Below are 11,520 nucleotides of genomic sequence, written 5' to 3' on the forward strand. Positions count from 1 at the left end.
TCCTTCTTGCAAATTGTTGCGTAACTCCCCAAAATGTTTTTTCGCTAGTCATTGACTAGGACTGGAATGGGTCGGGTGAGGTCTCTACCGACTCTATACCTGAATTGAAACAAACGCATCCATACCTGATTTTTTACTTGAATTTTAGGGTAATTCTCAAATAAAAAATTTTACCCAAGTTTTAAGTAGATAATCATATCTGATACTTAACCAATCTTGGGTCATCCAAATTTTTATCCTTTGTCTGAATTTTTTTGAATTTTAATAATAAAAATTATATAATAAATATCCTAATTATTTACATATATTTATGTATAGAATATGAAAAGGAGGATATGCCATATATTCATGAATAATTTATCAAAACGGTAGAGTTTATGAAATTATTTATCAAAACGGTACACTATTCAAAATATTTTCGAAAACGGTAATTTTACCATTTTCGGAATTAATTTTTTTTACCAAAACGATAAAAACAGTCAAATGTATTTTTTTTATACCGAAAATACCCTTTTTTTTGTTTTACATATGTATTTATAATTGTAACCTTAAAAAAATGAAAATCCAACTAAAAAGATTCACTCTCTTTCGGTAATCCAACAATCATATGTATTTACAATTTTTTTTTACCGAAATCAATTTTATTTTTGTAATTTTAGTCAAAAAATAAAAAGGGTTTTTTCGGTAAAAAAAAAATACATTTGACTGTTTTTACCGTTTTGGTAAAAAAAAATTAATTCCGAAAACAGTAAAATTATCGTTTTCGAAAACATTTTGAATAGTGTACCGTTTTGGTAAATAAACAAAAAGTTGTGCATGTTTTGATAAATCTGCCTCTCCCAAGGACAGAGTTAGGGTTTTTTATTTTTATTTTTTGTAATAAGGGCAAACTATAGTTAATAGTACATTATTTGATGATGAATAGTTTGGGGGGAAAATTCAAAGTTTTTTTTTGTAAGAAGTTGAAAATAAGGATATTTAGGTCATTTTCATTTAGTTTGTGAGAAAAAAATAATAAGATGAGGAGGTGGAGACCAATGGAGAGGGAGCGGAGCAAATAAAGTATGTAATTAGTTGAAAATAAAGGGTATCTCAAAATTCTATGAGGGTAAGTATCCCCACTGCTTTCTTACTTTCTCAAAATTATGTGGGAACGTGCTCAAATATAACTCTCGAGATTTTAAAATATAAGAAGAAAAAATTTTGAGTTTGAAAAATAAAAAAAAATATTACCATATTCGAGAAATTAATGGGCCGGTCCTCCCTCATTCAAATCTTAAAAACCTAATAACAACCTTCTAAAATAAATAGACAACGAAATCAATGAGGATAATTAAGTCAATTTGAATCATTTTTACATTATTGACGAGTTGGATATCTTTACTTTTCAAGTTCAATTCATGTATTGAAGTTCTGCACGGACTATCTCGATTAATCAAAATTTTATGACACCCACATACTCATATATTGCTTATATATAATAATGTGAAACAATGCATATTTGGATTAGAATATCAAATATTTTTTTAAGGAAGAACCATGGTCTTCACTTTTGTTTTTAGCTTGGAATCTCATCTTCAAAATTGACTCATAAAGTAGACCAGCGGGACCCAGGACAATGGTGCTCCGCTAGACCCAAATTTCTAAATAACTCCATCTTAGAACCCAAGTATCTAACCTAATTCCATCTTGAAATTATGGGTCAAGCCCATAATCCTCACAACTATTGAGCTAAAAGACACATTGGAGTTTCATATTTTCTCCAAACCTAGTGGAAACTAAATACCAAAACAATTCATTTCGTACCGATTCATGATTCAATATATATATTTTTTTCCTTTGACTGCCCCATGTGACATTCCAGTGCATATAGAATTTCAGAAGCATACCATTTATTGTCCTCTCATGAAAATTTTCCTTGGGGTGGTGGGACCATTATATCTATTGGGATTTGGTGGAACTAAGCATAAATATAATCCATTCATTTCATGAATAACTTATAGCTATATTTCACATTATATTATATTATTTCTAGATTCAGTGTATCGAACTTTTTTTATATTAAATAAATGCATGGTTGACCCCATGTGTTAAAAATGAAGGGTATCGGCATTTTACAAACTATTGTTCATTTGGACATGGATTTGTGGAATATAGCAAATAACATACCAATAGATTTGTGAGTATTGACCAAAATAGGGGCATTTCAACAATCCATTGTGAACCAAACTTCAAGTTGGTCATGTGACAACTCATATTTTGAACATATTGATCTAATTTAAATTCTGACTCAAATATCTAATTCAAAATCCGATCGGAATAATGTAAATCAATAGGGGAGAAAACCTAAGCTCTCTCTTCAAAAGAAAAAAAAAAAAAAACTCACAAGCCTTTTTCTAAACAAGTAGTAAAGTTATCCAATAATGGTGTTGAGTTTAATCCCACATTGGACACTCATTGTCTTGTCTCTCTCCTTATAGGTTCCTAGGTCTTTTCACTCATTGTCAATTGATTTTGAGTTGGACCCCCAAATTTATCATAATATTAGAGCTAGCCTTTCTTTCTTCCATGTCTCTTAGTTCATATCTCCACGTGCTTTGGCCAGTCCAATCCAGACGTGTTGAGTTTAGTCCACTCATTACCAATTGGTTTTGAGTTGGACACCCAAATTTATCAAATAACACTTCATCCAATCAAATTTAAGTCAAAAAAAAAAAAAAAAACTATACGACATATCTTGAGAAGATCAAGTCTATAAGTTTTTCTCCAAAAAGAAAGCTGTTTTCTTAGTCAATCAATCTCAAGTTCTTTGAAAATAAAAAGATATTAATCGGGCCCCATCCTACTTTCTAAAGTCTTGACTAGTGATTAGTGGAAAATGTTTTAGTGTACTTAAGATTTGTATCACCATCTTCATCAATACAAAATTGTTTATTATCTTAGCTTGCGTATCCTCTTTTTTATAAGAGTTATGTCCTTTTGGACAAATTTAAACAAATATAGGTTGGTGACAATATTTGGGGATCCTATTATGTAGGGGCAAATTTACAGTGGGCAGAGATGTAAACAAATATATCATTAAAAGGAGTTAAATACCATATACAAATGTAGCCAGCCCTATTATAGCTTGTATTCTACGCCCGCATTACATCATGTGATTTTAAGATGATTTTACCGCGCTGGATTTGGTGGGACTGCAATATGGGAGGTGTTACGAAGGTTTATTGGGATGGTAGGGGCTGTAATTAGGGTTTGGAGGGGCTTAACTAGGATTTTGGTATAGAGGGTTGGATCGAGTAGGAATGGGTTGGACTAGCTTTGTACTTGCCAGCTTAGGGGTTTGACTCGGTTTAGAAGACGATTTTGTAGCCGATAAAGCATTAAATTTTATTTGCAAATGATCTAGGCCTTTTGGTAGCACTAATCCATGCTTTGAAATCATCAAGACTGCTAAAATCTTACTTCATTTTCAATGTTAACATTTGTTAGTCAATCTGTCGCGTCGTTGGATGATGATGATTTTTAATTTGTCCATATAAATTTACATTTTGCGACATACAATAAGTTACGATAGTATTTTTATTGATAAAAAATTCCACAAACACCGAACAGCAACTACCACTACAACTAAGAGGATGACTGGGTGAAAAAAGAGTGGAATGATGCCGGCGACACCAACCCCATGTTCAACGATGGTAAGATTGGGATTTTCAACATGAAAGTCTAAATTACATAAAAACCAAACCTTTGTTGGATTAGAAATTTACAATGGACCCATTGAAGGCTTAACATATATTGGTGCCGCCCATAAGTCACTATCGAAATAAATTTCACCATTCCTATCCTCTTTAGGATAATTCCTTTTTTGCAAGAATGACACCATATCTAAGCTGAAATGCACTCTTTCATATTCTAAATCTTTGATGAAGGGCATCTCCAAATCACTATTTTTCAGGATTAAAATCTGATTCGGACTCAAAACGTCTTCTTCTTCTTCATTGTTAAACAATTCCATTGGGCTGACATCAGATTCGTTGTTTTCTTGAACATCAGTATAATGTTGTTGTTGTCGTAGCTGCTCGACATTAATCAATTGAGTATTATTGTTTGCAAATCTTCCTTCAAAATTTGAGCTCACAATTGATCCATTATGGTTGACTTCTTCAAACCATTTTGCTCGCCCACTCCTTTTAATTCTACATACCACCCATTTTTGAAATATCTTTTAAAACACAAAACATAAAAATATTACAATCCTAAAATAAATGGATAGCAAATTTAAGGACAAATTAATTACCAAAAAAAGTAGAAAAAAATAGAGAAATTACCAATAATAAAATTTTAAAATTTAAAAGTAGAAAAAAAGAAAAAAAAAAAAAAGTGTGAAATTCATTGGTTTCTAATAATTTTGATATGATATGCTACTTTGGGGGTCAATTTATTATGAATGTATCTACATAGAAGGCAAAGTGTCATTTTCAATTTTTTTTTTACCAAATAGAAAATACTTTTTGAAATTACTAAAATGCCCCCTTTAATATTTTACTATTACATTTCATTTTTGGGAAGGATATTTTTAAATTTAACTTAGTTTTTTTCCTAGTTGGTAAAAAAATTTAATGTCAATTATAATGAATATTGTGCTAAAAAAATTTAATTTCAACTATAATTTCAATCATACCTACCTTTGCTTTAATAGGAGTAAATGGTTTGATTTAAATTACAAAATTAAAAACTTAAACCAACCTTTTTATTTTGATCAAAAATTGAGGGTAAAGTATACTCGTGCATTAACCATGGGATTTTCTCATCATTGTCGAGTATGAACACTAGCCCTTGCTTGTGTCCAATCGGCCTTCTTTCTTTATCAAGAATATCCTTACCCTTACCATTAATCTTCCACACACCTCTTTTTCTTTTTATAATTCATTTGGGTCTAAAAGAATTTACTGTCATTATTTCTCTTGGAACAAAGTAATATTGTTTTGTAGTCTTGTCTTTTACATTTTCAAGCCCTATAAAAAAAATCACAATTTTTTTTCTTTTTTAAAGGTCAACAGGGTTAAGGCAAACCCAGACCAGCTACAACTAAAGAATCAGGACACCACAAGCATCTTGAAAAATAACAGAGATAAGGTCTCTAGAGAGCAACTCACAATCTAATTCAGTACAACCTAAACTATTTTGATAGGAAGTAAGCATGTCAACAACCATGTCGGTCTCTCTAAAGACGTGGGAGAAGGAAACTTCGATAAATCTGTGAAGCAAGTTCCTTACAACAAGGACCACGTGAAAAACACTTTACGAGGGGCTCCACATACCCTTCAGGACTTAGATAGCTTGCAAGGAATCAGATTGGATATGAATCTTAGAGCTCATGAGAAATGATAGAGATTGGAGCTTCACATCCAACAATAGCTCCTGCTTGTTATTCCAAGTGAATCTGGCCCCAAAGGCTTTGATATCCATAAGGCAACTATGGTTTAAACAATCAGAAAATTCTTTTGTAGCTGTAAGGTTGACCTTCCTTCCTCCTACCTTTTCAAACAGGTTCTTGACACAATTGAAGTCTCTAGCCAAGACCCACGACATTCTAATCACACTAGTAGATTCAGTAATCTCATCCCATAACTTCCTTCTCTTTATTATAGAGTTGTCCCCATAAACCACTGTTAAGAAGAAATCCTTATTCGTTTTGGAATTAACAAGAACATGAGTTCTTTGCTCAGTTTTACTGACAAGAAGAACATTAACCCCCAGAAGGTCCCAACAAACCCAAATCCTACCATTGATGACCTTGTCATAATTATCAAGTCTTCTCCAAAAAAGACATCCTCCTCATCACTCTATCAGCATTCTAGCTTTAAACCTTAGTCTCAATTAACCCAATAATAGACAGCTTCTTCACCTTGATGAGGTCCCAGACCTCCCTATGTTTAGTAAGGTCATTAAGACTTTTTATGTTCCAAGTTGCTAGAATCATTGGAAACTAATCATAAAAGTCGCCCTGCCCTTGTTACTGCCTCATAATGAGTTGTAACCGCCTTTTGATTCTTGCCTTTTGCCTCAGCATTGCCCTTAAGCCTCTATTCGTGCCCAGCTGAACTTGTAGGAGTGCACTTGTCTATGCTTTTGTCAAAGGATGAGTCAATGGAACCGGAAGAATGCCCCTTCTGTAGATAGCACTTATGCTTGTTAACTCCGAAGCCACTTGTATCCAAGGGTCGGTCAAGTCCGTGATCATCAAGATAGGCACATGGAAGGGTAAGCTAGATCTACTCGTAGTTCTCCTCAATTAGTTCAAAGTCATCATTGGGATAGACTTTTTGCGACAGAACTGTAACATTGCCATTTGCTAACACTTTAGGCATGCTAGGTGAATATCCAAGCTTCATTCAAAATTTATGAATGATTAAAATTTCTTCAAAGAAAATTTTAAAAATAATATTATCATTAAATATTTTGTAAAGGTTTTACTATTTATTAAAGAATCTTAATTTTATGCCATGTGGAATTTTTGGGGACCCACTGAGGGTATGGATATGTGGTCCATATATCCCTTGATGAATCTACACACAAAAGATCAATTTGATTGGTATAGCATTATCTTAAGAATCATTCTTAATCGTTGGATTTAAACTCTTTTTCAAGAGCTTAGATCTAGTGGATATAAGTTATCAAACACTATGATTTTTGGTAAGCAGGTTCATGACCAAGGGATGGACCACATATCCATATGGTTAGTCATTCCCAAAAATGCCACGAGGCATAAAATGGGGAGCTACTTACCTTGGTTAGGTATGGGACACTGTTTTAGATCCCTACTCTTTTAAAAATTACTAAATCAAACTCATTTAATTGTGAAATAATAGTGTAAATATAATTATCATTCATTTATACTATGTATTTAATTTTAACTAGAAGGTTGCACTTGCAACACATTTATCAAAAGGGTTTATTTGTAATTTAAATTAATGATTATAGTCAAACCCAAATTTCAAATATAAGATAAACTCACAATGCGAGATTTGCCTTCTTTTCTTTATCTTGTCTTTTTTTTATTTTTGTATTCCTCTAATGCTGGAGAGACACAAGAGAGTGGTGGCACACACATAACCATAGATGCTTTTTACTTGTATCTCATGGATAAGTATCTATGGTTATATGCACGCCACCATATCATAGAATCCCCAAACATAAGATATAAATGCCCTCCATTATAATCAGGCCCTCGTCCTATTTTTCAAAGTCAGAAATTAATAAAATAAATTAATCTTGTACCACTTGGATTATCATCAAAATCCATTAATATTTCAAAGAGTAAACTTACTACTCAACATTGTAAAAGATTTTACTTGCTAAGAACACCTCGTTATATTAATGTTTACAAATATAACATTTTTTTTTTATAACTTTTTTCACCTAATACCACATAAAAGTCACTTGGCACGTAATACCTAATGAGGGTAATTTTATAAATTTGCATTGTCCCGTAAACTCCAAAGCTTGATAAAGTTTCAAAACCTCTTCTTCATTAGTAAAAAAATTCCATTGACTAGCTTTGTACTTGCCAGCTTAGGGGCTTGACTAGGTTTAGAAGACGATTATGTAGACGATAAAGCATTAACTTTTAGGTGCAATGATCAAAGCCTTTTGGTAGCCACCAATCCATGCTTGGAATCATCAAGACTGCCAAAATCTTACTTCATTTTCAATGTTAACATTTGTTAGCTAATCTGTCGTATTTTTATTAATAAAAAATATCAAACACCAAGAATAGCAACCACCACAGCATCTAAGAGGACGACGGGGTTAAAAAAAGAGTGGCATGACGCCGGCGACACCAACCCCATGTTCAACTACGGTAAGATTGCGATCTTCAACATGAAAATCTAAATTATATAAAAAAACCCAACCCTTGTTGGATTAGAAATTTACAATGGGCCCATTCAAGGCTTTAAAAATATTGGTGCCCCCCATAAGTTACCACCCAAAAAAATATCACCGTTCCTATCCTCTTTAGGATAATTGTTTTTTTGCCATAATGACAACATTTCTACCATTTCTAGGCTCAAATGCACTCTTTCATCTTCTAAATCTTTGACGAAGGACATCTCCAAATCACTGTTTTTCAGGATTAAAATCTGATTCGGACTCAAAACATCGTCTTCTTCTTCTTCATTGTTAAACAATTCCATTGGGCTCACATCAGATTCGTTGTTTTCTTGAACATCAATATAATGATGTTGTTGTTGTGGTAGCTGCTCAGCATTAATCAATTGAGCATTATTGTTTGCATCTCTTCCTTTAGAATTTGAGCTCACAATTGATCCGTTATGGTTGACCTCTTCAATATCTCTAGACCAGTTTGCTCGCCCATTCCTTGCAATTCTACATACCACCCATTTTTGAAATATCTCCTAAAACACAAAACATAAAAAATGTTACAATCCAAAAATATGGATAACAAATTTAAGGACAAATTAATTACCAAAGAAGTGTTAAATTCTTCAGGTTTCTTATAATTTGGATACTCTCTTTTGGGATCAATTTATTATTAATAGGTCTAAATGGTTATTGGCAAAATACTGTTTTCAGATTTTTTTTTCCCAAATAGGAAATGTTGTTTGAAATTATTAACATGCCCCTTTAATATTTATTATCAAATACTGTAAATAAAAATGAAATTTTACTTTTATACACCTTTGATTTAACTAGAGTAAATGACCATTATTAACTTAAATTACAAAAACAAAAAAATTATATCAACCTTTCCATTTTGGTCTGAAATCCGGGGTAAAGTGTACTCCTGCATGATCCATGGGGTTTTTTCGCCATTGTACATGAAAACTAGTCTATGCCAACGTCCAACCATATCCTTTTTTTCTTTATCACAAAAAACATCTTTACCCTCACCATTAGTTAGCCACAACCATTTTTCTCCATTTATAACTTTTATAGTTCGTTTGGGCTTAGACTTATTTTTTTCCGACCTTTCTCTTGAAACAAAGTAACACTGTTCTGTTCCTTTGTCTCTCACGTGTTCAAGTCCTGAAAAAAAAATCATATAAATAATTCATTAAAGACTTAATTCTTCAATTGAAAGTCTTGGATCTTATTCCATTATATAAACAAACTCACTCAACATTTGATTGTAAACTTGTAAGATGAAGAAGAGGGAAAAAAAATGAGAAAGAAATATATATCCAAAATATATATATATATATGGGGACAGATTTTGGGACATATGTAAAAACAATGTAATAATAATAAATTTTCAAAATATGGGTTAGAGATTTTGGATTAAGCTGATTTTTTGTGAGGATGATCTCAATGATGAGAAGATCATCCTAAAAAAAATCAGTCTAATCTGAAAGTTCTAATCCCATCAAAAGTGATTTAGAATGTGGACCGTCGATTTTTTACCAATATATATATAAATCATGATTTTGAAATTATATATATATATATATATATATATACATAAATCATGGTTTTGAAACTTGTTTTGATACCTCGTCGTGTCCAACTCAGACGAAGTATAGAAAAATTCCTTAGAGCCAGAACTAACCAAGCTTTGAGATGACTTGTGTATCTGTCTCAGACGAGATTTAAAACATCATACAAATGCATACATACCTGGAAGGTTCCATGGCAAAAAGTTGTAGAAGGGGCACTCCATAATGTTTTGAAACGCATATGTTTCGTCGTCGACCTTATTGTTTAGATGGCGCAACAAGGCTGCATGTGAGAATATGTAGTCAGACATTTCCGTACTCTTTCTCTCTCACTCTCTCACTCTCTCAATTCGAAAGTAAGGGAAGAGCTACCTGTGTTTTAGATGGTGAGCATTCATTTCCTTTTATACGCAAAAAAAATCAAGCCATATTATAAGTACGCCAACATTTCTTTTGAACATGCACGTCAGTATTCAGAATCTAACTCTTAGTTAAAGTAATATTATAAAGTTTCGACTCCGAAGTCCAAACCGTAATAACAGTATCATGATTATAGACTAATTTATCAAAATATACACTGAAAATTCATTAATTTTCAAAATGGTACATTATTCAAATTAATTTCAAAAACAGTAATTTATCATTTTGAAAAATATTTTTTTTTTACCAAAATGGTAAACAGTAATGTTTATATTTTATAATCCAAAATACCATTTTCTCTCTTTTTTTTTTTTTTTTGTAAACACTTTTCTTACTAACATAGTAAGATTGTAAGCCTTACTAAGGGCTGTTTCGCACAAACATATTACCACATAAGCAATTCGACACCAGTCTTCTAAATTTCATCGGAAAACACAGAGAAAAAAAATTCAAAAATAATTTCTGAAGAAAATAAGAAGAGAGTGGAGGAACCCAATCCCTATTATTTTTGTGATTCCCCTCATACTTTATTATGAATAGTAGGATCAAATATATAAATTACAGTAGTTGTCCGTTCCGAAAATTAACCATAATACTGGAGGGAATCATGCTAATAAATGAAAAATACCATTAACGTAATTCATGGAATTAAGAAACTAGACAATTCAATCCCGTCAACTAAGGAAATAATAAAAATAAGTTATAGCTAAGAAAGTTAAAGGAAAGAAATGCACTAGAATTAGGGCTTGAATTCCAACACTCCCCCTAAAGCCAAATTGTAGATATTATCATGCCCAATTTTTCGTTAAGTCATCAAAGTTTGATATAACGAGGGCCTTTGTGAGAACATTAGCTATTTGACAATGTGTCGGTGTGTAACTGACTGTGAATACTCCTTTAGTCTTCTCTTTAATGAAGTGCCGATCTATCTCTACATGTTTTGTTCGGTCATGATGAACAGGATTCTTTACAATACTAATTGTTGTTTGATTGTCATAGAATAACTTCATAGGGTGTTCTATCGACATTTTGAATTCTAATAGCAGTCTCTGTAACCAAATACCTTCACATATACCTTGAACCATGGCACGAAATTCAGCTTTTGCACTACTACGGGCTACAACAGATTGCTTCTTACTATTCCAAAGAAACCAAGTTTCCCCATACATAGGAACAACATCTTGAAGTTGATCGTCGATTTATAACAGATCCTGCCTAGTTTGCATCTGAAAATATTTCGATATCCCTCTTGGGAGTTTTTGAGAAGAATAATCCCTTACCAGGTGTCATCTTGAGATATCTCAACACTTGTAAGCAATAGTCATATGTTGTTTGGTTGGACAATTCATAAACTAGCTAATCACACTAACGAAGAAGCACTATGTCGACGGCTCTAGGCCGTCATTTTGCATAAAAATGACTGCTGCCCGCATCACAAATGCAGTCGTTAAAAACACAGTCGTCTTTAGAAAACGATTTTTGAATTTTTTTTTTTATGAGTTTTTCCATGAAATGTTGAGGGCTGTGCTATTAGTTTATCCATGATTTTTTTTTTTTTTTAAACAAAAGTGCTTTTTTTTTATTTAAACAAAAGTGCTTTCTGAATTCAAATATGTTTATGCCCAATCAATATGCAGAACAG

The 11,520-nt window shown here is 32.3% G+C and overlaps 1 protein-coding gene across 1 annotated transcript; it reads right to left on the reverse strand.

Moving 5' to 3' along the window:
• Window positions 1-7,949: 7,949 nt before the first annotated feature.
• Window positions 7,950-9,822, reverse strand: LOC147395873 (NAC domain-containing protein 55-like). Its single transcript, XM_086449733.1, has 3 exons — window positions 9,640-9,822; window positions 8,771-9,051; window positions 7,950-8,420 (listed from the first exon to the last, which is right to left on the reverse strand). Exons 1-3 carry the CDS (start codon window positions 9,767-9,769, stop codon window positions 7,950-7,952), a joined length of 882 nt encoding a protein of 293 aa, XP_086305859.1. The 5' UTR covers window positions 9,770-9,822.
• Window positions 9,823-11,520: the final 1,698 nt, after the last annotated feature.

Source organism: Akebia trifoliata, chromosome 8, assembly GCF_017979445.1.
Source record: "Akebia trifoliata isolate Shusen 1 chromosome 8, ASM1797944v1, whole genome shotgun sequence".
In the NCBI taxonomy this organism is placed as follows: domain Eukaryota; kingdom Viridiplantae; phylum Streptophyta; class Magnoliopsida; order Ranunculales; family Lardizabalaceae; genus Akebia; species Akebia trifoliata.

Coding starts and splice junctions, on each gene's coding strand:
- LOC147395873 (XM_086449733.1), bottom strand. CDS start 9,769: ATGTCTGACTACATATTCTCACATGCAGCCTTGTTGCGCCATCTAAAC. Junction 9,052..9,639: donor TTTGCCATGGAACCTTCCAG/GTATGTATGCAT, acceptor TTTTTTTTTCAG/GACTTGAACACGTGAGAGAC. Junction 8,421..8,770: donor TTTCAGACCAAAATGGAAAG/GTTGATATAATT, acceptor TTTGTGTTTTAG/GAGATATTTCAAAAATGGGT.